The 26,280-nt window shown below is 37.6% G+C and overlaps 1 protein-coding gene across 1 annotated transcript in view; it reads right to left on the reverse strand.

Moving 5' to 3' along the window:
* LOC145667652 (uncharacterized) overlaps positions 1–26,280 on the reverse strand; it is a 388,129-nt gene that overhangs the window by 124,010 nt on the left and 237,839 nt on the right. The window contains exon 7 of the mRNA XM_081735111.1: positions 11,677–11,865. Coding sequence (XP_081591237.1) covers positions 11,677–11,865 — 189 coding nt within the window. The remainder of the gene's footprint in view (positions 1–11,676; positions 11,866–26,280) is intronic.

The raw sequence follows: 26,280 nt of genomic DNA on the forward strand, positions 1-26,280 counted from the left end.
AAAAATATTTTCCTCAAACCCTTGTTAAAGCTGTACTGATTTTTATCCTGGAATATCTCTCATTAACTCCAATGCCCATTGGGAGACAATCTCATTCGTTCGCTCCCATGCATAGTATACACACACTCTCTCACTCTCTTATGCACGCATACGAGAGGGTCTTTTTTTATATTTATTTTTTTAATTTTTGTTTGAAAAGCTTAATAGGTAGGAATTTTGGAGAGCAGTAGAGCATGTTATTCTGAGAGAGAGAGAATATCCCTGCCTGTAATCTGAAGAGCCTCATTCAACGATTCCCATCTTCGAAAGCGAATATACCTACAGACAGCGATGTATTGCATCACATGGTGCTGACATCGAATTTCTCTTATCCTTCTCCCTTCTGGTATTCATTTATTTCATTTCCTTGCGAAACAACTGCACACACAACACACACACACACAATTCTCTCTATATATAAGGTTACGCTTGATATCGTTTGTTGTGTAATAGAAGGATATCAAGAACTTACATTACTCACGTATCTTTTAAAATAATAAATAAAAAGGGCTAAAATTTTGTACCATGAAAATATCAACAGAGGGACTTCGTGGGGCATACTCTGCAACATGGGCGCACCTACACGGGGCTCCTAGGTCCGGACCCCCCTCCCCTTAAAAGAAAAAACTCGACTAACATTTGTACATTTTCTTAACTCAACTATACTTTTTTAACAGACAAATGATTGATGTAGTCTAAAGATGTTATTTTATTTCAGGGGCGGATTTAGAAAGTAAAAGCTGGGGGGGGGGGGCAGAACCCATGTATACATGAGTTTACTATAAACTTTTAAATATAAATATATATTAGCTTAATTATTTAGCTTAATTAGCTTAAATTAGAAGAGGAGATAAACTCCCAGGCTATATCCGCAATTGTTTTATTTCTCACTGGTACTCTTCTTTTTCTTATAAAAGTAATCTAGTTCTATTAGAAAAATATATGTATTTTCTGAGAATGTAGGTAGCAGTAATCCAAATTATCGTCTTCTCGGGTGCACAATAACACGGATTTAATACTACGTACAGGTATTGAACCCTTCCCGGAAAAAATCTGTGTACATGACTGCTCTGCAATACTACCAGATTAACAGTATTGCAAACCAAACATAAAGTTATATATTTTTTAATAGCACTACGTAAGATTATTATACGAGGAGTAGTCGAAAAGTTCCCAGAATACTGATTGTAGTTCTGGCATTTGTGATAGAATCACAATGAATCCTGTACAGTATAGTCTTGTCTAATTACGAATATAGTGTTAATAGGTCATAGCAGGTAGTGTATGGATAATGTACATTGAGAAAAAAATGTAGGTGGCGTACTTAAAAAGATAGGTTACATGCGTAATTCCTGTACTTTTTGGACTTAACGTACAACAGACGTATTACTGAAAACTCATGTTTTATAATACTTTCTGTATAAGTGTTCCATCTATACGTACTTTCCGTATGAAACAATGTAGGCGGTCAGGATCTCACATACAAATGGACGGATATAACATACAGCTGACGAAGGTAACACAAGGATATGCATGTGATATACGGAAAACTGTTAGATGTCAAACATCCTGCAACAGCATGATGTAACAACTAAGGGCAGTGCCTATGTAGCATACGGATAACGTATGCTCCGTACTGATTTCTATAGTAAGCAAGAGGATATCATATATTTGTACAATATACCGCTGTCCGGAGAACGGATTTTTCTCTGTGTAGCTCACCGCCCGCTGGAGTCACTCCGTTCGGTCGTTCTCTATACTGCCTGTCGAATCACCAAAAATAACCTAGAGATCGCCGTACGAATATTTTTCCCAATTCCACCGCATGGGTGCAGCACTAAGCGTGGCTTGTTAGTATACATCTCATAGAGGAAAATACATTGTAGGGTTCAGTGTTTTCACAAATTAAAATGTATTACTGTTATATAGTCTTTTCTAAGTTACGAAGAGGTGTTTTAGAATACGTTGGGATATCGTTTCACGAAATACCATCGAGTATTCAACTGCAGAAAAATGGTTAATAAATAAAATATCAAGACATGATGATACAAAGTGTGGATTCCTCCAGACAGATCTATTGTTTGTTGTCAACATTCTGTAAAAGAAGTTTTTAACTTTTTTTTTAAATGTAAAGTTCGAAAGCTGAAACAAGACTCTATGCCCACTGTTTTCTTAATAGACGACTAAAAGAACCACCTAGAAAGGCAAACTTCCATAATCTAAACTGTGTTACGTTCGTTGAGACTATTATACCGGATTTCAAGAAATCGGTAGATTCATTGAGTAATATGAGCCATTGTATTTGCCAGTTCTGTGGAATGCACTTTGTAGAACTGTTATAGTGATGAAAAGTACAAATTGCTGTTATCAGAAAAAATAGTGAAAAAAATTGAGAAACCACTACTCACATATGGAGAAAGCATAAACGAAGCGTTTTGATTTTCTTGCAAATTCAAATTCATCTCCAGAAAGACAGGCGAAATTCTAAAAATTAGTATTGCAGAATTTCTACCTTTTCGTATTATTATTATTATTATTATTATTATTATTATTATTATTATTATTATTATTGATAATAACCTTGAAATTTGGAGTGAGTGGAGCGCGTCGTTTGCCAGAAAATAGCTACAGGGTCGGTGTCAGATTTAATGTTTTTCCACCCATAGGCAAAAAAAAAAAAAAAAATATTTGCCGCCTCTCATGCCGATGTACAAAATTTTAACACAATATAATATTTATATATATTTTTCAAAGTAACATCCCACGATTATACCCGTTTGGCTAAGGAAGACAGATGATTAAGGCAAGTGAATGTTGATGGAAGAATTGGTGGAATGAAATGTGGAAGGAAACGAAAGTGAGAAAACCCACGGACACCATATTGTTCAGCACACACTTACTTGGCCGAGGATTGAATCAGGGACCCCACGTATCAGAGGTAAGCGCTGTACCACTGAGCCACCCTGCCCCTATATATATATTATTTTTGTTCAAATTTTAACCAATTTTCGTTTCCAATCTGCTGTAAAGAAAATCAAACTTATACAAATTTACGTCTTTTAAAATAAAGTTACAGAGAATGATCAGTTTGTGTAAGAATAAAAAAAATGAAATGAAATCTTTGAGTTTTATGTCCCACGGTTATGCCGGTTAGGCTAAAAGAGACGGTGATGATGAGTAATGAATGAAATGGTGGAATGAAGAAAGTGGGAGAACCCCGAGAAAACCCACGCTCACGGTGTTTGTCCACCACAAAGTTCACTTGGCAGAGGCTGGGATCGAACCCGGGACCCCTAGCACCAGAGGTGAACGCTCTACCACCGAGGCACCGCGGCCCCTGTGTAAGAAAAAAAGAAATTATAAGAATAAAAAAATTTTCGGCCATAAAATGTTAATATTCAAATACTAAACAGTCACAGTATGATTGTGAAAGAGTATGATATGGAAATTATTGTCATTGTCCAAAATCAGATGCGTAGGATCTATAAGCGTTTGCCCTTAAAATAAACTGTCTTCCTCCTTGTTGTGTACCGAGCGAAGGTATCTATTAACATAGGCCTAATCATACTGAACATCATGGAGGGTGTTTACTATCTTTAATCATTTTTCATCTTTTGTATTTTTTTCGTTTCACTTATTGAATTTTTGTCCAATGGGCGATCGTATCGTTGTGCCCTTATGCTCGAGTCTAGTTGTTCTAGTGTTAAATCCAGTCTTGCGGAAGATATATACAGGGATCAGGTACAGATTTTTGGGTGTTGGCCTAGAAAAAGATGTATGAGAATGCATCTTGGCTTGGGGAGATGGATAGTATATCCTGACTTCATTTTATAGTGTGTAAATTCAACGGCATTCTTGTGTTTTCGATATGATGAGTCGTTGCTCTTTTTCTCAATAATAATAATAATGATAATAGCATAATGATGGTGGTGCTCAGTCAACACAAGCAATGTGATCTGCTTATGTTGGGCCTTATCAACTGAGTAGATCGTAATTTAATTGATTGGAGTGTGTTTCGTTTCTTTTGGATTTATTTCTTTGAGAAAATAAGGATGATACTTTATGTATTTTCATTTAAATATTATTTATTTTTATATATGAAGTGTGTATGCAAATCACAAATTACATACCATTACTGACTGATACAGCTAACGACGAATACATGTCTATTGCGCTCTTTTTTGTGTTAACCTTTCTATTACTTCGTGATAATAGATATGTAGAATTTCTTCTTTTGTTAATTAAAAGTAAAATTCTTATTTAAAAATATATACAACTTGGCCGCATATAAGTAAATTATTGAAAAAGTTTACTAATTAATACAAAAATTGGGGGAAAATATGCTGAATTACTGTATAGCTACATTGAAGTAGACGAGAACAAGCCTCGGCTGGCCCTGCCACCTAGCGGTCAGTTTTTGTTTTTGTCGTACGCTATAAATCGTTGTTTCGACAGACAGTATAGAGAGCGAGCGAGAAGAGTGACTCCAGCGGGCGGTGGTGTAGCTGAACGGAGGAGTGTTTGGCGACAAGTTGTTAACAATGTCGCAGTTCAAACAATCGCAAAAAACATTAAGTTCATGTGCAAATTGGAGAAAATCTGCTTCAGAGATTTTGATAGCCTTGGAAACAATTCATTATCATCGGATGTTTGTTTTTTCTCAAAGCGAAAAAGGGCTTCAAATGTATTTGTTTCATCAGCATAGATGAAATAAAAACCAACGCTACGGCTGAACTTCGTAAAGCCACATTGCCACGTTAAATAAATCTTGTAGCTGTCATTAAAAGACCTTTCAACCCGATCTTTCTATTTACTCTTTACATGTTACATCTTCTTGAAGGCAAGAAAGGTTTCCCCACCCATACAGCACTGCAGTCTAGTGGACAAACAGTGAACCTCCTCATTATAAACGTGTATTTTGACGCACTTTCCCTCCCTGTCCAAAAGAATCCGTTTTTTCGGAAGTGGCGAAACTGTTTATATATATCAGCGGGAGGGCGATAGCAGGTAGCAAGCAAGACGTCCCAGGAAGTTGCGCATCGTTCAACTAATTGCAAGATGGAAAAAATGTTTTATGACCCTTTCAAGACTATGTGTACACGGGGAAATATGGTAGGATTTCAAGATTTTTTTTCTATGACAGCTACGAGTTCTTCTAACTTGACAATGTGGCTTTAGATACCAAATGAAAACTTTCGTCGGTGTTACCAGCAATCGGAGGGGAGGTGCTTACTTTGAAGGCGATTAAATCAATGTGTACTTATAGGCCCGTAGCCAGTCCAAAAATTTAGGGGGGTCCAGTAGAAGTTAGGGGGGCCCGACCCAATCATATTATACTTCATCACCATATTAAAGTTCATTTGCAAGCCTACTGTAAAATTTTATGAGGCCAACCAAAGTTTAGGGGGGCCCGGCCCCCTTGCCCCCCGTGGATACGGACTTGTGTACTTATATGGTAGTAATAAAGAGCTACAACTTTTTGACTGGCCTTCATATATTTCAAATTTATACATTAAACGAAATCTTACTATATCTCATTTATCATTCGGCACTGCAAACTAACGACGCTACAGACATCCACAAAGATCCAAATTTTGGAGACTTCTATAGTAGTAATACTGCAAGTAATACGCAATACGCATTTCGAAGGACCTTAGTATGAAAACACTATGATCACAATATGATGTACTTCCAACAAATAGATACGAAGTTATAAGTGACCGAAATTTTGACTTTGTTCAAAAGATTTTATCTCGAAATAGTACTTATGTAAACACTCTATTCAATTACATAGAAGGTTTTCATGTATGTAAAGATCATAATGCCGCTTATAGCAATTTGATATTTCACACCGTTCTTAAGGTATGATAAACACTGATAAAGTTAACAACACTGCTTAAGTTATGCAACTAGGAGAAATTATTGTAATTACACTACTACGCACTGGAGACTTGAGTTCGATTGCCGGCTGAAGTCTATGTGTTTCAAACCTCACACGAATACGCTGTAGCTCCACGTTTCATATAGCCTCGGGACTGAAAGCGACGCTAACTTCCCATCCAACCAACCCTTCCAAGGGAGAATGTATGAGTATGAACCTTTAGCAATGATGATTTTAGGGATGCACAGGGGGAAGAAATTCTCTCCTGGGGCATTTCTCCGATTGTTATCAACCTGGGTTACCAGCATTTACACAGTATTACTTTAATCCCAACGCTTAATTAAATTCCCCCAGGTGAAATCTGAAATTATCATTGTCAAATGATCGAAAATATGTTAGTTCAAAAATCTTTGTATTTAATTATTTATTGAAATTCGGGTATGAATAGCTTTAGCGCTCGCATAACTCATGAAAAAGCAATAAAGTATCAATACTGTTATTTTTACACGTATACAGGGTGGACATAAAGTCTCTCCGTGATAACAAACATTAATAACAAGAAAACTAAGAATGATAAAAGTATACGATCTGAAAACACCGCTTGTATGATACTTCACGATTTTGCCACAGCCTGTGCTGCCATCTACTGCAGCTGACCGCAGTGTGACAGTCATTTGTTTCAAAATGGCGTGAGAACAGCAGAAAACGAAGTGTGTGTGTTGTATCATGAAACAAAATCTCCTGTCACAGTTCAACAAGCATTCAGCAGAGAGTATGGACAGCATCCACCATATGTCAAGAGCGTAAAGGAATGGTATAGCAAGTTTACTGCAATAGGAAGTGTTTTGCATCGTGATAGAAGCGGTAGACCGAGTGTTAGTGAGGAACGTGTGGAAGCTCTTCGTGTTGCTTTAACCCGAACCGCACGGAAATACTTGCGTTGCGCATCACGTGAACTGAACATCCCAAAGTCAATCGTGCTAAAAATTTTACACAAACGCTTGAAGTTATACTCATATAAGGTGCAGATTGTTCATGCGTTAGCACAAGAAAACCCTCCCCGACGCGCAAGTTTCGCATGTATGCGTTGAGGACAACTAATGGGGCACATGTTGAAATTCTCTGAAAGGTAATAATAATAATAATAATAATAATAATAATAATAATAATAATAATAATAATAATAATAATAATAATAATAATAATAATAATAATAATGATAATGATAATAATAATAATAATAAGCATAACATACCGGTGATCCACTATTATGTCCCTATTTTTATTTTACTACTATTTTATCACAAACGATGTAATATAAATATCTACTGTTATGTTATGATCTATTCTATGCTATTACGTGCCATTATGTAATCGCTACGTTATTGTTGTTTGCTGCAGGTCTAACAAGTAATTAAGTGAGTATTGCTGACCGTACTCGGATTGCAGCGAAGATGGAAGTATGGCAGTCACCTGTAATGGTCCAAAGATGGTGGAGACGGGAGAAGGGAAGACACGCATCTTTGGACGTGAAAACAATAAAGAGACTGCATGCAAATTTGTTGCGTACGGGTTCGATACTCGCCAAAAGGATGCTGGGCCCCCAAAGAGAGTTGTCACTGAAGAGCCTAAAACCAACGGTGCTGCGTCGTTTGCGCATAATCCCACAAACTCCCCGAAACAATATCATAGGGAATCTAGTTTATCGTATGGTTCGGTCCAATGGCTAATGAAGGAGATGGTCAGCAGACCATGGAAATCACATTTTGTCCAGGCATTGTCACTGAAAGACTGACGTTAGGATGGAGTTTGCTGAATCCACATTACAATGGATGGAAGAAGAACCAGATACCCTGAGTAACATTCTGTGGTTGGATGAAGTAGGTTCCATGTAGGTGAGTTCATAAATCGCCATAACTGCTATTATTGGGCCCCTAGTAACAACAGTCTTGGAGCCACATCCTTCGCTGACTGTGCGGTGTGGTATTTGTGATGAAACTCTTACCGGTCCTTACGTTCTTCGTGAAACAATGAGTGCGAAAAGGTATGTGCACATGCTACAAACGTTTGTTTATCCCATTGTTTCAACCTATGACGGAGTGAACAATTTGTACTTTATGCATGATGGAAGGAGAATTTGTACTTTATGCATGATGGAAGAATTTGTACTTTATGCATGATGGAAGAATTTGTACTTTATGCATGATGGAAGGAGAATTTGTACTTTATGCATGATGGAAGGAGAATTTGTACTTTATGCATGACGGAGGCACCTCCCCATTTTGTGTTCATTTCGCGAGAATGACTTGGCAATGCTTTTCCAGGCCGTGTTATTTGACGTCGCAGAAATGTTGAGTGGCCACCGAGAAGTACAGACTAGACCCATTGTTTTTTTCTCTCTCTCTGGGATATTTGAAAGAGAAAGTGTATGCCAGAAAATCGAGTGACTTGGACACTTTAGAAGCAGTCATTAAGGAAGAAAGTGTGAGAGTACGAAACAACATGTTGCAACGGTCTATGAGGAACGTTGGGACCTGACTGCAACGATGTGCTACTAATGCTGGTAACTACGTTGAATGAAATGTCAAGGACTGTAATACATAATAGAAATGACAGCAAAAATGTAACATTGTTAATAACAGAATAATCATGAAATGAAAATAGCGATATAATTGTGAATCACCCTGTATACTTAACAATAAACATATAGTGCTTGTGATATTTTTATTGGACTTTGGTTGTCAGACCATTACTATTTCCCGCTGTAGTTCCCAACTGAAGCACCATCACATGTGTTTAGTTAACTTGTAGCTCGTAACTATACAAAATTCATTTTTACCTATGTGATTTTTCTCAAGAGCAGCCCTTATTGATGTATCATGCAAATAGTAGTTATTGTAGAAGATTTTTCCTGGGGAGACCTTCCATACACTGAAAGTATTAAGCAGTATCGCGAAAATACTGGTAAATCACATTGAATACGATTGGATATATGCACGGGGGAATATCCGCCGATCCATTCTCTGAAACAATCACTGCAGGCAGCATGTTTCCCAGTACTGAAATAAACCAACTTTAATTTGTTCTTCATAATTTGGAAATAAAAAAAAAAAAGTTCTGTCGCTTTTTCATCCACCAACTTCGAACATCGATATGTCACCTAAGACGTACCTGAAAGATCAAAAATAGTCTCCATCAGCATTGACGACCTTCTGCCAACGTTCTGGAAGACCATGGATTTCATCCCAGTTAAACTTGCTGGATCGGGAAGCGAAGAATGTATCAAGTGTGTTTTGCAACTTTACTAGGGATTTAAACTGGAGTCCCCTAAGGTGATTATCCAAGGAATGGAACAGGTGATAATAGGAAGGCAAAATGCCCGGGGAGTATGGCGGATGCAATAGTATATCCTATCCAAGGCGTAAAATGGTGTCCCGGGTCATCCTACCCACGTTGTCCTGCGATTCAGAAGTGTTGGGTTTTCCGGAACACCGCTCAACTGCTGACAGTACACGATTGCACTGATGCTCGGACCAGCTGGTAGCAGTTTCCGATGCACGATGCCGTGAGCAGTCCACCAAACACATATGAGGACCTTCTTCTGATGCTATACTGGTTTCGGCTGTTTTGGAACCTTTTCATGAGATGCTGACCAATGATGACGGCGGCGTGTAGCTTCATACAGGACCCACTTCTCATTACATGTCAACGCTCTGTCCAGAAATAGCTCCTTCTTCAGACGAGACAACAAAGAAACATATGTGTCTGCTCGCTTGCCTTCTGGCCCGGAATCAAATCATGTGGGACTTATCGATCCAACTTGTAGTGCTTCCCAAGTTGATGGAGGTGCTGTCAAATGATTTCTCCACTCACAATGAATTGTAGTCCCAGTTCCTCACATGTCTGGTCACTGTTCACCTTAATTGCTGCCTGAAGATCATTTTGTACATGTGTTGGTTTTCCAGCACGTGGTGCGTCTTCGAGTGTTTCATCATCGTCCTTAAACTTGTTAAACCACCGGTGCACTGTTCGCGTAGTCGCGACACCCTCAGCAAAGGCCTGGCATATCTTCTCTCCCGCTGCAGCGGCGTTTGACCCCAGTTTGAACTCGTACAGCATACGCGTCCTTATGACACTGTGTGGAGGTCCCATGTTCACTCTATCCTTACGCAAGTTCACGGTGTAACTGAACTGCCACAACCAGATAGTACGTTATATATACCCACACCAACAACTGACCGCCTCATCTCCATTCGTATTCAATTCACGATGTGAGGGTCAACTGAACTCAGACCTTTACAAAAAACGACCGAACTTTCTTGGTTACCTTTATATAATAACTCTGATCTGTAGCAAAAGTGCGAAAATAAAAAGATATACTTTTCTTCGTGTTATTTCATTTTCAAGCTAGATGCTACTTCAGTAACTTTTATCACACCTACGGAGACCGATAAGTTTAGCGGCAACTCGACTTGCCTTCCGAACCATTAGTACAATGCTATTACGGGTAAACGTGAATTCGTAGAAATTAGACTATTCTTGCTGCCAGCAAGGGCACCAATCTTGAGCCCCCCCCCCCCGCCCAAAGCTCATGTGGGCCCCTATTGTATTTCTGAATATACAATATTTGGCATAATTTATCTGCAATTTGTCTTAAAATCTTCATATATATATACCTTCTGCATCTGAATTCCCCCCCCCCCCCAAATTTACAGAGAAATCGGCGCCCTTGGCTGCCAGTCTCATTTAGTGATTTCTACAGCGTTGTCACGTCGCGAGTTTGTTACAAAGTGAGATGGACTGCATAACGGCATGTATCTTAGCCTTCATTCACATTTGCGAAGAATTTAGATACCGGTAATCTTGTACCATTAACAGAAGGTATAACAAACTATAAATTCTTAATACACTGTATAAATGAGTTAATGTGTGTTGACTTTCTTTTATGAAGTTTTATGGTTACCGCTAATGGTTCAGTATTTACTCTATAACAATAGTGGTATACCACTTAACAATCGACAAGTCTGTAGTTATTTACAGTTAATAATGCATTAGTAACTTTCGTCTTGTAGAATAATAATATACGGTATTTACTAGTAGTTTTACAGAAAGATTGTATAAGGGCTGCCGAAATAAAGTGAGATTTCTGGTTTCACCTATAATAGTTTATTATGTGAAATATGAGAACGTTTGGAGAGAGAAAGGGGTTACCTATCAGCTAACCTAATTGGCTACAAGTTGAAGGAAGAGTCCTAACTTGGTGATCCAGTGTCCCTTTAGTATTCCTTTTACAATGATGTGAAGATTATTGCAGAATAACCACTGGTGAGCTATACTGATAAAGTAGAGGATCAATTAATGAAAGCACTAAAGTATATATTCGCACATTCCTCATCGAAGTCACTACACCATTTGAACACTACTGTATGTACGATAGACACTCATTCCCATTCGCATTTTTCGTACAGTAACAAAATTCGGATCTACAAATACATTCTCTTAATCAAAAGTTGGAATAAATGCTCCTTGGAGATGTTCGGAAGAATCCATTGCTCAACCTTACTTGGTTAGTCGACCTGCTTCACTACATTATTAATACCACACTAATACCGTCTTCAATTACGATTTCCTTCCTGACGTACAATACCATCTAACGGCACGAACACAAAGCTCTGTTCAATTGAATCAATGAAGCTAATACACAAAGTCTTTCATTTGGACCAACATTTACTTTAGCAGTTATTGTAAAAACTTACGCGTTTGACAATGGGCTCCTGTGAATTCCGGTGGACAGCTACATTGATCTGGCAGCTGGCAGTGCCCTCCGTGCAGACATCCTGGACGACAGGATATTCTTTCGCATCTACGACCAAAGTATCCCGGAGGACAATGACAAGATCTCCTCTTCTGGTGACATACGCCTCCATTTAAACATAAACAAGAACCTGTAAACATAGTACGACAAATGGTATCATTCCATTATCACATATATAATCTTTAGAACTTCCAATAACTTTGATATGTGAGCTACAAAGCTGCACGGGAACGGGTAGTGTCTCTAGACCTAGAAAAGTATCAAGGTTTTAAAAGTGGGCCCTGATATTAAATCTAAAAATAGCCTATACAACGATACTTCTTGGGTCCTTTCTGGTTACGTGAACAATTAAGAGAAAAACAAAAGTGTTATCTCTTCCGGAAAGAATAAGATACATAAACTCGAAAATTGCAATCTCTACAAAAGACAGGAAAATAAACGTCAAAAGAAAGAAGTTACTTTAATTCCTCAAACAAATAAACTTGTGTGAACTCCTTATGATGGTGGAATATTTATTAGTTTACCGAAATTCAGTTTCCCTTTAATGGTGTTAACCAGAATTGTACTGAAAGTGGAAAACATGTTTCGTTAGAACAACTTTTAAATTTTGAGAGTTTGGTTTGGATCGAGGAAATTTCTAGTGTCTCTAGGTAAAAGTTTGGTTACCATGGTTATACTTAGTTGTAGCCTATAGAACACTCTTAGCTCCCTAGAATACCGTTCAACCGTAGGTAAAATTTTTCTAGTTTTTAGAAGTAAGAAGCTATAATTCCCCTAGTAAAGTATCATAGTTACGTCGATCCGTTTCAAAGCTGAACTATCTCTTGCTTCCTGAAATCCTGGCCAACAAGCTTTGAAATTTTGACACTGAGCTACTACGCTGAACAAACTTCAATCGTGATCATGTATTAGAGCACGTTCAAGGAATGACCAACTTCAATCGAATGCACAGTAGCCCACAGGATAAACGCATTCGACTAATATATGTATGCATCTTACATTCGTTGCCGAAATACGATGACATGTCAGAGAAGCTCACACAAAGACAAAAGCTTGAGTCAGAAAGGCCACGCTCAAAACAGTTCCGTACCAAAAGGATGTCAAACTCGAAACAATCCTACATCATCAAAATTTTGAGTCATCTACTGTTTGCATCAGAACGTTCAAGTCATGTGATTTAGAGGGCTGCACCCTAACAGCACAATTACATAGCAGGCATATGCCCATCATGTTCCCTCAGGTACATGGGAATGTGTCCAGTATGTGCCTTATGTACCTCTGAGAGAGAAATCACGTGGATGGCAATGATAGTCACAGTCTATGTCCGCCCCTAGGCGCATGCCGGACGTGTCTAATATGTTCTAGGTATGTTCCCCATGCCGTAAGCGTCAATGAACCACAAAATTACTATCCCAAAATACGTTAAATCACCTATATGCGTAATGTATTCATATTAAGGTGAGTCTAAAAACACTTTAAACAAGTAAAAAAATGTACCATATGGGGGCACGAAACACCAATCTTTGGATTACTAGCCACGTGCTCTTCTGACTTGGCCACGGAGGCGATGAAGAGAATGTCGCTTGTAGAGGTCTTTTGAATTTGGCTAATCAGAGTGCTCCTTTAACTGCGTATATTCAACGATAACCGTTTGGGATCAGATAAGATCTGCTCGCCATGTAATTGTATAACAAAATGACGAGTGTTTATTTACTTTCTTCTATATTCACTTTCAAATGATCGGCGACAGTTGCCATCTAATAAAGTTGATGTGTTTGTTGGTTCTAGTATACAATCGCTTAGAAAAAGAAGCAACAAATTCATCAAATGTGGGAGATGAATTTAGAACACCTAAATGGCGCATGCCTAGCACATCCTGTTAGGGAATCTGAAACAGTATGTACCTAAAGGACGTACCTAGAACATGACAGATATATGTCCCAAGTGACGACATAAAAATAAATTACTGTTGTTGCGAACAAATGTTTGCGAAACTGATACAGGTATATAAATGCTATATTTGTGGTACATAGTGGCAAATATCAATTAGATGTAACAAGTGCCTAAAACTGTAGGTAGCTGAAGTACATACTTAGCTCATGAATATCATATGTGCCAAGTGTCGGGCACCTAAAAAGTAGCTAGGACACCTAAATGGCACATACCTAGCACATTTTGTGCTGTAAGGACAGGGGCCAGAATTTTTAACCCTTTCCGTGAATTTATAACGTGATACCCGATCCGATTCCGAAATATGTTTTAGCTTTAGGCCTGAGCTCGTGTGATAATAAAATGAGCCCGAAATAAGCTCGAATTACAGAAATTTAATAATTAACGCAAAATCATATTTTTATTTACAACAATTAGAGGTTTAATTTATCCGTTTAAAAAGCTTACATGATGCAGAGAGAATAACGAAATAAAGATTATCGTTTACTCTTATAACTATATGAATTCTCTAAAGAAAATGGTCATTTACAGAAATTCCGTCTCCCTTAACCTCGATGCATAATCGTGGGATGTTAAACTAAATATTTCATTTAATTTTCTTTATGTAAATTCTTAAGAAATGGAAACATGAATACTCCAAATATTTAAAACAAAATCTCAATATGGCAAACAATATGGCAAATTCTTGGATAGATACAAATTCTTGCAAACGGATGTGTATTGAACTCACTCAGATAGTCCTCAAAGCAGTCATTGTCAATTGCTGGGAAGAAAAAGAATGGAATCCACCCACACACTGGCTCAAACTTTCACTCACAGATAAGCTTCTTGTTTATTTCTGTTACTTTTAATTTTTCTCTGCACTACATAGTTAGCTTTACTCTCAATTGCACAATTATAATCAGAGTTTTAGTGTGGGCGTTTCAAGTTACAAATTTAGACGTGTTTTAAAGGTTCTTCGGAAAGAACGATCCGGTTAAATATCGTTGTACGGTATATTTACAAAGTTGACCCGAAAAGGCCCGAGAAATATGGTTGTATATTTTTTAAAAAATCATTCCGAGCCTGAAGTGATCTATTCTTTGTAGAACCTCTAGTGTGATTGTAGCACGTCCATATAAAGAAAACATTCTCTAAAAAATGCCTATTTTATTTAGGCTAAGACAACACACAGGTACTAACTCTAAACGAAGCACTACAGTTGAGTAACTTTATCACTAACTTAGGCATTATATTAATAATAATAATAATAATAATAATAATAATAATAATAATAATAATAATAATAATAATAATAATAATAATAATAATACATCTATTCAACTACTGTGTTGTGTTCTGAGTTCTATATAAAAGAGTACGAGTTCACTTGTAGTTGTCTACTTTTGCCAATTTCTAATAAAAAGTACTCCTACAATTAAACTACAGTTTTCAAAGAACAAAATATTTCATCTTTTTTCGGTTGCGGGAACGTTGCGCCCGGGAAATTTGCGCCCTATCCGAAAAAGCGAGAAAAATACGCCCGCTATATATTTGGATCGGGATGTTTTCGCCCTACAATTCGTTTTATATCGTGTAAAGTAGCTTTCCCTCACACACGACTTGGGTCAATCAAAAAAGTGAACCAAACCTGTTGTTCCTTTTTCTAGGGTGTTTACAAGCTCAAGCAGGAAACTCTTTCCCTTGTCATTTCTTTATTATTATTATTATTATTATTATTATTATTATTATTATTATTATTATTATTATTATTATGCCTTGATAAAATTATGTGGGAAACTCTGTCCTTTATTATCGTTTGTTATTCTTTATTCAATTATTTCCCTTTTCATCCTTGTTACTGTGTGTTTATATTGCTTCCTCGTTTTCACTCCAATTTTTTGGATGTAGTATAGACTTTTCAGACATTGAACAATATCTTTGTGCGAACTTGTTTTATATCTGTGCAGTTTTTTTCTTCAACTCTGTGTCTAGTTGTACATATACCGTTTTTCTCTTCCCACCTTCCAAACCGAGAAAAATTCTACCATAACGAAAAATCCAATCATTGGCGTATTTACGATTTTGTTTCGGGGAGGCTTTGCTAACTTTAGTCCTGGAAATGTGAAAATTCTGCAAGATATTTCATTCACTTTAAATAGTAAATAACATATCGGGGGGCTTAAGCCCGGAAGTCCCCCCTTAAATATGCCACTGATATAAATTATTATACGTATATCAATATAATTAACTAAACTAACCATATGAGTGTAATTTAATCTACACAAGGCTGTTTGGCAAATCCCAGGTATCTGTCCACAATCCTTGAGAGTTGTTTGGCTTTTTAGGATACAAAATATAGAAAAGTAAATGTAAAATTATGTCAGTAATATTATCAAGAAAATCGACCTATATACAATGTGTTTACTTGCTGGAGTTATTCACTTCAAACACACCGTTGCATTAATCCGTTGTGTTACTGGGCTTATAATTGAGGTTTATTCTCCTCTTATATAATCCCAAGCTATCACAATCAGCCAATGAAAATAAATCACAGGTGGCACGGCTGTGGGGGGAGGATTCTTTACTCTGTAATGTCCGCCCCTCCGGGTATTGCGTGAGCTCGAACAGGTTCTTTCATCTCGTGGGGCGCATTTTTCCCTCTTTTTAGGGTAGGGCGAAATTTTCCTGGGCGCAAAATTCTCGACACCATTTTTTTCTACTTAATGAATTCTAATGGTAATCAACCTCTGGACAACATGTATCACAGGAAACTTTTCGCCTAATTGTGTTCATACAGTAGATGTTAAGACTTTTATATTTAGAGTAGATTGTAAGTTCAATCCTACATATCACGTTCTTTACAAAATGCAGAATGAAAAGAAGAGAATCAATTTTACTTTAAAGTTGCTTTAATTTTTAAGATCTTTTTCCAGCATTGAGAATGAATTAGAACTTTTTACACTAAACATAAAGATATGTATTTTAATTAGAGATTCTTTTTAGAAATCCAGATTACGGAAATTAAGAGTACGGAAAACGGAAATGTTCTCTTTTTTGACTTCTTATGATTTTATTATTCAAATCATCTTTATTTGCCTGTAAAGGATTCTACAACTTAGAAAGTGTCTTTATAACATTCATTATTTATGAGTTCTATGCTCAGTCCATTGGCTATCTTTACTGGTTTCCGAACTGGCATTTAATTGGTAGCCAGTAAATATAAGTTATGCAACCATCATATTCAAAATGTCGTTTTGGTTGCCTAGCCACCATAACAAGTTTCTGAAAGTTATACATCTTGATATGCGCATTTTGTAAAGGCTGCGAAAATTCAAACTGGCAGACACGATAAAATACTATAAACCAAGCACAGATACAAACTCATTTTGTTTTCATAAAGGATTTCGTTTTCATCTCATTCTATGTTTGAGGAACACTTTGTGAACTTTAGATATTCTATTACAATCTAATGGAAGCTCAGTTTACAAAATTAAAGCCGAAAACGGCCATTTTGAATATGATATTAGTTTTACGGAAGTAAAGGCTCAATATTTTCAGAATTTATTTTTCTTTCTTTACACAATGTTAATTTGTTTGAAATAGGGACGTTAAGTATCACGTTTTTAATTTTCTCCTGCTCGAATTTTAAGCGTTTTATACAGAGTGTTTCAAAACAACACCGACAACGTTTGAGAGGTGATTCCTGACACCATGTTAAGACGAAAAATATAGACTCTCCTGGGTGCTCAGATGCTTCCTTTCGGAGTTATAGGCTGAAAAAAAATGACCTTTAAAGGTCCATAGTTTCAAAACTACGGGACCTACTGTAGTCGGGTCAAGACTTCACTTAGGAACAATGATATGTCCTATCCAAATATCCAAGTTTCAGAATCCTGCGATACTTCCGCAACGATTTTTATAGAGGTAGTTGGAGAGTTCTTCAAATTAAGTGCCCGCAACCGAACTCCCTCTATAAAAATTGCTTCATGAGTACCTTAGGATTCTGAAACTTGGATATTTGGATAGGGCACATACTTGTTCCTAACTGAAGTTTTGACTCGACTACGGTAGGTCCCATACTTTCGAAACTATGGACCATTAAAGTTCATTTTTACATGTTTTTGGCAGCCTGTAACTCCGAAAAGAAGCATTTGTGCACCAAGAAGGGTCTATATTTTTTGTTTTATCTTGGTGTCAGGAATCACCTCGCAAACGTTGTCGGTGTTGTTTTGAAACACCCTATAAATATAGATAGATACACCTATTTCGCGTAAACTCCTACAAAAAGTGTTTAATTCTAAGAAAAAGCTGTTTTAACTGATGTTTTACTTTATGCATATTTCTAAATCATAATTTTGTTTCACTAAGTCTTAACTACTACATTTGCACAACGGTTGTTGCTAACACCTATTAAATTTGCACTACAACATCACGTGCGTGAAGCTGGTCCATCCCAATTGAGCACATTTTTTAAAAATAGTACAAAAAAATGTGCTAAAAATGTGCTTTACAAAATGCAAAATTTTAAAAAATCTGCTCTTCAAATTACCAAGAAATCAGAAGATTAATTTGGGCGGGGCTAGCTTCACGCTAGCCCCGCCTACCCAACGCAGGGCTCCCAAACTAGTGCCAAATAATAGTGCTAAAAATGTGCTCCCAGAAAAGCATCGAAACAAAGAATGTGCTTAATTATTTACAGCAAAAACAGGGTTGCCAAGTTGGGGGCCAGCGTGAAGCTAGCCCATCCCACCCAACGCAGGGCCCCCAAACTAGTGCCAAATAATAGTGCTAGAAATGTGCTCCCAGAAAAGCATCGAAACAAAAAATGTGCTCAACTATTTACAGCAAAAACAGGGTTGCCAAGTTGGGAGCCACCGTGAAGCTAGCCCATCCCACCCAATGCAGGGCCCCCAAACTAGTGCCAAATAATAGTGCTAAAAATGTGCTCCCAGAAAAGCACCGAAACAAAAAATGTGCTTAATTATTTACAGCAAAAACAGGGTTGCCAAGTTGGGAGCCACCGTGAAGCTAGCCCGTCCCACCCAACGCAGGGCCCCCAAACTAGTGCCAAATAATAGTGCTAAAATGTGCTCCCAGAAAAGCATCGAAACAAAAAATGTGCTCAATTATTTACAGCAAAAACAGGGTTGCCAAGTTGGGGGCCAGCGTGAAGCTAGCCCATCCCACCCAACGCAGGGCCCCCAAACTAGTGCCAAATAATAGTGCTAAAAATGTGCTCCCAGAAAAGCATCGAAACAAAAAATGTGCTCAACTATTTACAGCAAAAACAGGGTTGCCAAGTTGGGGGCCAGCGTGAAGCTAGCCCATCCCACCCAACGCAGGGCCCCCAAACTAGTGCCAAATAATAGTGCTAAAAATGTGCCCCCAGAAAAGCATCGAAACAAAAAATGTGCTTAACTATTTACAGCAAAAACAGGGTTGCCAAGTTGGGGGCCAGCGTGAAGCTAGCCCCGCCCACCCAACGGAGGGACCCCAAACAAGTGCCAAATAAAAGTGCTAAAAATGTGCTCCCAGAAAAGCATCAAAACAAAAAATGTGTTCAATTATTTACCGCCAAAACAGGGTTCCCAATTTGGGGGCCACCGTGAAGCTAGCCCCGCCCACCCAACGGAGGGACCCCAAACTAGTGCCAAATAATAGTGCTAAAAATGTGCTCCCAGTAAAGCATCGAAAGAAAAAATGTGCTTAATTATTTACAGCAAAAACAGAGTTGCCAAGTTGGGGGCCAGCGTGAAGCTAGCCCATCCCACCCAACGCAGGGCCCCCAAACTAGCGCCAAATAATAGTGCTAAAAATGTGCTCCCAAAAAAGCATGGAAACAAAAAATGTGCTCAATTATTCACCGCCAAAACAGGGTTGCCAAGTTGGGGGCCAGCGTGAAGCTAGCCCCGCCCACCCAACGGAGGGACCCCAAACTAGTGCCAAATAAAAGTGCTAAAAATGTGCTCCCAGAAAAGCATCGAAACAAAAAATGTGCTCAATTATTTACCGCCAAAACAGGGTTGCCAAGTTGGGGGCCACCGTGAAGCTAGCCCCGCCCACCCAACGGAGGGACCCCAAACTAGTGCCAAATAATAGTGCTAAAAATGTGCTCCCAAAAAAGCATCGAAACAAAAAATGTGCTTAATTATTTACAGCAAAAACAGGGTTGCCAAGTTGGGGGCCAGCGTGAAGCTAGCCCATCCCACCCAACGCAGGGCCCCCAGACTAGCGCCAAATAATAGTGCTAAAAATGTGCTCCCAGAAAAGCATCGAAACAAAAAATGTGCTCAATTATTTACCGTCAAAACGGGGTTGTCAATTTGGGGGCCAGCGTGAATTAGCCCCACCCACCCAACGGAGGGACCCCAAACTAGTGGCAAATAATAGTGCTCCCAGAAAAGCATCAAAATAAAAAATGTGCTCAATTATTTACCGCAGGAATAGTGTTACCAAGTTCTAGCCGATCCATCTAATACCAAATAGTAATGCTAAATTGACTCTCAAATTAGATATCAATTTTTCTACTAAAAATATTGAGAGTGTATATTGGTATGTACGTTTTGAACCCGAATGGTTTTTCATTGGTTGTTGGGAAATCTTGATGCAAAAAAAAAAAAAATTTTTCTCTGAAATTAGTTTGGAGGGATATATTGGCAGTGCATAATAATTATTTTTGAAGTTTTTTTTTCTTTTACCACGTCATTTCATGCTTACCACGTTTAACATAATGCATACATGCTACAGTGATAATTTGTTTATAATAACTAGTTAATGGTCATATCTGTAAGACGTTAAGTTAGTCATCTTTGCTACTGCATGTAGTACATCGTGTATTAAGAAATTCTTTAAATGAATATTCCTGAAAAGGTTGAACATTTACTTGTTGTAATTCTCAGCTTCCTTGTTGAAAAAAAAAAAAAAAAAAACGCTTTCTCGTTCAATAATCCCTTCACAGCGTCTCACCCTCCACTTATCTTAGTGTTTCACTCGCCTCTGAGTTATTTTTTCTACTGTAGGCCCACTTACAATAATTCAGTTTATTGGAAGAAGAAACTTGAACCTCAAAGGTACTTCGTGAGTGACTTGCAAGTGTTCTAGACGGTTTTCATTGGTTGCTCTGTAATAATTTATCGTAAATTGGCACTGGCAGTAATGAAATTTATATTCTTTCCTGGAGAGCTTAACAATTTAATAAAATATAATCTTATATACCCTGAGAAATTTTTCATTATGATAAACAATACCGATACTACAGGTTAACCGGTTTAGGTTCGGTTTAAGGTTTAAACAAATCTGTCGGTTTATTTCAGAAACCAAACCATATTTCGATTCGACTAGAAAACGGACATACGATTGAAACTTTTCCTGGATATTCTTAGATCTTTAGAAAAAAAAAAGAACTGAAAAATGTAATGATTTCGTTCAGGTTAAGTAACTTTGAATCTTTTGTTTCATTTTGGAAACGAAATTACGATTTCTCAGTTTTTTTAAAGAGTATTTTTGCTATAACATATATCAAGAAATAAAACCCTTTTTTTCCGGTTTTCGGTTACCTCTTTGAAACAGGTTCATATTAGAAAAGTGCACTGTGGTTTACGATTCCAGGAACCAATGTCGGGACCATTTGGTTGTAGTGCGACATCTTCAAATCTGAATTTTAACTAGCTTAGAATTTGGTAAAATTTTTGTCCATTTTTATCCAAACCAACTAACATTTTGAACCATTCAAATAAACGAGGGAGGACCATTTCAAAATTTGGCCTTTTCGATACCTGTTGTAGGACATCTTCAAATTCCAATCTTAACCTCTTTGGTCCTGAGCATATTTTTGATGATAATTGCATGTATTACTGTATTTGCTCCCATCTATAGCTTTGGCTCGCATACATGTGATGGCAAGAAACGGGTGGCGGTGTTGTGAGTGTCGGGGTTCTATGTCCCCTGTAGGCGAAATTGGGACTCAGTGACTCAAAATTATCTCCTACTATGGTTATGTCTCCTACAGGAGACGTGGGGAACGAAGAGGTTAACTAGTTCAGAATTTAGTCCAATTTTTGTCCAGTTTTGTGTAAGCAAGAAAAAAAATACCATTCAAATTAACCAAGGAGGACAATTTCATAAATTGGCCACTTCGTTCAGCTGTAGCGCGGCATCTTCAATTTCGAATTTAAACTAGCTCACAATTTTGTCTAGTTTTGTCCAACCAAGAAAAAATATCATACCACTGAAATTAACCGAGAAGGATCATTTCAAAATTTGGTCTCTTCGATTACCTGTAGTGTGGCATCTTCAAATTCGAATTTTTCTAGCTCAGATTTGTGTCCAATTTCTGTCCACTTTTCTGCAACCAAGGAAAAGAATTGAACTATTCAAATAAATGAGAGATGGGCCATTTCAAAATTTGGTCACTTCCATCATCTGTAGTGTGACATATTCAAATTCGAATTTTAACTAGTTCAGAATTTTGTCCGTTTTTGTTCACTTTTGTCCAACCCCCCCAAAAAATTCGTATCATTCAAATAAACGACGGAGAGCCATTTCAAAATCTGGCCACTTCGATCATCTGTAGTACATCTTCAAATTCAAAATTTAACAAGCTCATAATTTTGTCCGATTTTGGTACATTATTGAACCATCAAGAAAATGCTTTCTACCATTCAAATTAACAAAGAAGGACAATTTTAAAATTTTGTGTACATTTTTGTACACCCGGAAGAAATTTTGTATATTCAAATTAACAAAGGAGAGATATATCAAAATTTGGCCACTTTGATCGCCTGTAGTGCGACATCTTCAAATTTGAATTTTAACTAGTTCAGAATTTAGTAGTCGAAGTGGCCCAAATTTTAAAATAGTACTCCTTTGATAATTTGAACGGTAGGTTAATTTCATGATGGTACAAAAATGTAGAAAAATTGAACAGAACTCTGAACTAGTCAAAAGTCGAATTTGAAAATGTCGTAAAACAGGTGATAGAAGTGGCCCAAACTTTGAAATTTCCTTCCCTCCTTTCTTAATTTGAATAGTACAAAATTGTTTCGTTGGTTGGACAAAAATGAGCAAAGACTGTACAAAATTCTGATCTAGTTAAAATTCAAATTTGAAGATGTCGCAGTACAACTAAATGGACTTCACAATGTCTTACAAAGTTCAAGGGTGTGGAATAATATCCACTTATATAAATCAATTCACCAATAATAAACACTTCTTAAAAATAAAAAAAAGAAGTATACATCGCACAGGGTGAGCCAAAAGTCTTAGGGTAGTCGAATTAATTCCAAAATATGCAACAGATAGGAATGAAATGTCACTAGTCATGTTACCTTCAAAGGAGAAAACGTCACAGACCATATTGCGTTTCCAGCGGCCATTCTTATATCCGCGATCTTGGATTTAACTTCAAAATTTCAAATGGGAATGGATGTGTGTAGCACTGAATTTTCATCTTCCTTCACCTTCCTTCATCTAGTACCAGAATTTTCTCAGAAATTTAGATCTGTAATTGTTTTTTGACTAACTCTAACGGTTTTTACGATATTTAATGTTTGTTTCGTTTTCTCTCGTTTCAGGTTCACTAATTGAAGATTGTCCTCACCAAGTCAGAATGCATAGAGATTGTAAAGTTGCACCCGCACAAACTGCAATTATTTCAGCATCTTACTGAAGATGACACTGATCGTCAAGTACAATTTGCAGAGTGAGCCACGCAACAAATTCAAGAAACACCTGGTTTCGCACATCAGATAATTTTGTCTTAAAAACCTGTTTTGTACGTCAATGAGAAAGTTAATAAGGAAAACCATGAATATTCGTCCTATGTCAATACGCATTGGATTTATTCCAGCAAAATGGTAGTAACACCGAAGGCAATGGTATGGTGTGGAATTTGGGGAAAACGAAGGGCCCTTTTTCATTGATAGGACTAATGCAGATGGCTATCTGCTATTACTGCAAGAGGATTGCTTCCATCACAGTTATCCGAAGATGGTAATTTTCCCACATTCTTCCAACAAAATGGGGCTCCGCCTCGTTAGAATTTATCTGGATGAACAATTTCCGTGGAAATGGATTGGACGGAAGGGACTTGTTGAGTGGTCCCCACGATCACCTGATCTTGACGCCTTTAAATTTTAATCTCTGAGGCCACGTAAATTCGACGGTTTACGTAGTGAAGATATGGGATGTTGATACCTGAAGAGCCGAATCCATAAAACCATATACTCTTTCCAGATTGAAGTGCTATTCAGAGTTCATACAGAGAGGGAGCACTGATTAATATTGACGATTGAACAGAATGGGCAGCATGTGAAACACATATTGTAACGACAAGTGATACGTGTTTCTCATAAATGTCTCAAAAACAATTAGAAATAGACAGTGGCGTATTCAGAGGGGCTTCCGGGCTTAATCCTCCCCAGAAATTGTATTTACTATATCAAAGTAAATTAAATATATTGCAGAATTTTCACATTTCCAGAAACAAAGTTAGCAGAGCCCCCTCGAAACAAAATCGTAAATACGCCACTGGAGATACTAAAAACAATATCTGAATTTCTGAGAAAATACTAGAGCTACATAATGTGTCTCACATACCCCTTCCCATTTGAAATTTTGAAGTTGAATCCAAGATGGCGGATATCAAGATGGCCACCAGAAACACGGTAAGGTCTACGACAATATCCTTTGTATATAAAATGCGTATCTGTTTCACCCCACTATGTTAAAATTTAAAAATTTACTCCACTGACTTAAGAATTTTGGCCCATCCTGTACAAGAATACATTCTAGATACAAATTGTTGCTAGCGTTCTTTCTAACGCAAACAGAATAGTCAAGTGGTTAGCGTTCTTCGTTAGCAATCGGGGGTCCATGGTCCCGAGGTCGGCGATACTGACCTGTTTCTCCCGGACTTCTCCGTTACAATAGGCGAAATCTTTAGCGGTACTAGAACTAAAGAACATTGCCGCCTTCCCTTGTGAACCTGCCCCCCCCACCTCTCGGTACAAACGATTTCAGCATATCAATAAAAAGTACTTCGTTTGTACCGGTTTGTACCGCAAATATTTTTGTTTGTACTATACTGCAGTATGAGAAATTAAGAAAACAAAGTGGGGGGCCAAGTTCACGCAGCCCCCCCACATTGTCCTAGGATCGATTTAATTGGCTCATTTGAAAGATTTTCGTTTGTACCGGATTGTACCGTAGTTTGTTTCGTTTGTACCGTTCTGGATTATGAAAAATTAACGAAACAAAATGGGGGCCCAGATCAAACAGGCCCCCAAATCACGACTTTATACACTGGGTACACATGAGTTTTGTATGCTATATGAAAGTACGTCGTTAGTACCGGATTGTACCACAAAGAGTTTTACTTTAGCCATAATAGATTATGAAAAATTAAGAAAACAAAATTGGGGGGGCTGTGTGAACCTGGCCCCCCCACCACGTCGTGCAAACGATTTAGTTGGCTCATTTGAAAGATTTTCGTTTGTACCGGATTGTACCGTAGTTTGTTTCGTTTGTACCGTTCCCGATTATGAAAAATTAACGAAACAAAATGGGGGCCCAGATCAAACAGGCCCCCAAATCACGACTTTATACACTGGGTACACATGATTTTTGTATGCGATATGAAAGTAAGTCGTTAGTACCGGATTGTACCACAAAGAGTTTTATTTTAGCCATAATAGATTATGAAAAATTAAGAAAACAAAATTGGGGGGCTGTGTGAACCTGGCCCCCCCACCACGTCGTACAGACGATTTAGTTGGCTCATTTGAAAGATTTTCGTTTGTACCGGATTGTACCGTAGTTTGTTTCGTTTGTACCGTTCCCGATTATGAAAAATTAACGAAACAAAATGGGGGCCCAGATCAAACAGGCCCCCAAATTACGACTTAATACACCGAGTACACATGATTTTTGTATATCACATAAAAGTACTTGGTTAGTTCCGGATTGTACCATGAAGAGTTTTATTTTAGCCATAATAGATTATGAAAAATTAAGAAAACAAAATTGGGGGACTGTGTGAACCTGCCCCCCCCCCACCATATCGTACAAACGATTTAGTTTGCTCATTTGAAAGATTTTCGTTTGTACCGGATTGTACCGTAGTTTATTTCGTTTTTACCGCCGTAGATTATGTTAAATTTCTTATGTTAAATATGACTTTCGAGAAACTTGAATTTGTCATGGCAGGTCAACCTGGCCCGCACATGTTTGTTTTCTTTCAATTCGAATCAAAGCGTCACCAAAAATTTGTACCAGTATGTATAAATTTATAGCATCAAAGTTAGAATTTGTACCGCCATCAATTTCGAGAAATTTGAATTTTTGATGGCAGGTCAAACTGATCCAGAAAACATATATATTTTTCAATTCGAATGAAAACGGTACCAAAAATGTGTACCCAATATATGCCAATTTGTTCAAGCAAAATAAGAATTTGAGCTCTTACCAGGTTGTAGACGTTTGAATTTTTGTTGGTGGGTCAAGCTGGAACGCACTTTATTTTCTTTCTAATTCGAACCAAAAATTTGTACCCAATATATACCAATTTTTACCACCAAAATTAAGATTTCTACCCCCACAAATTCCGAGAATTATG

The sequence above is a fragment of the Thermobia domestica genome, chromosome 13, assembly GCF_964235325.1.
Source record: "Thermobia domestica chromosome 13, izTheDome1.hap1.1, whole genome shotgun sequence".
Taxonomy (NCBI): domain Eukaryota; kingdom Metazoa; phylum Arthropoda; class Insecta; order Zygentoma; family Lepismatidae; genus Thermobia; species Thermobia domestica.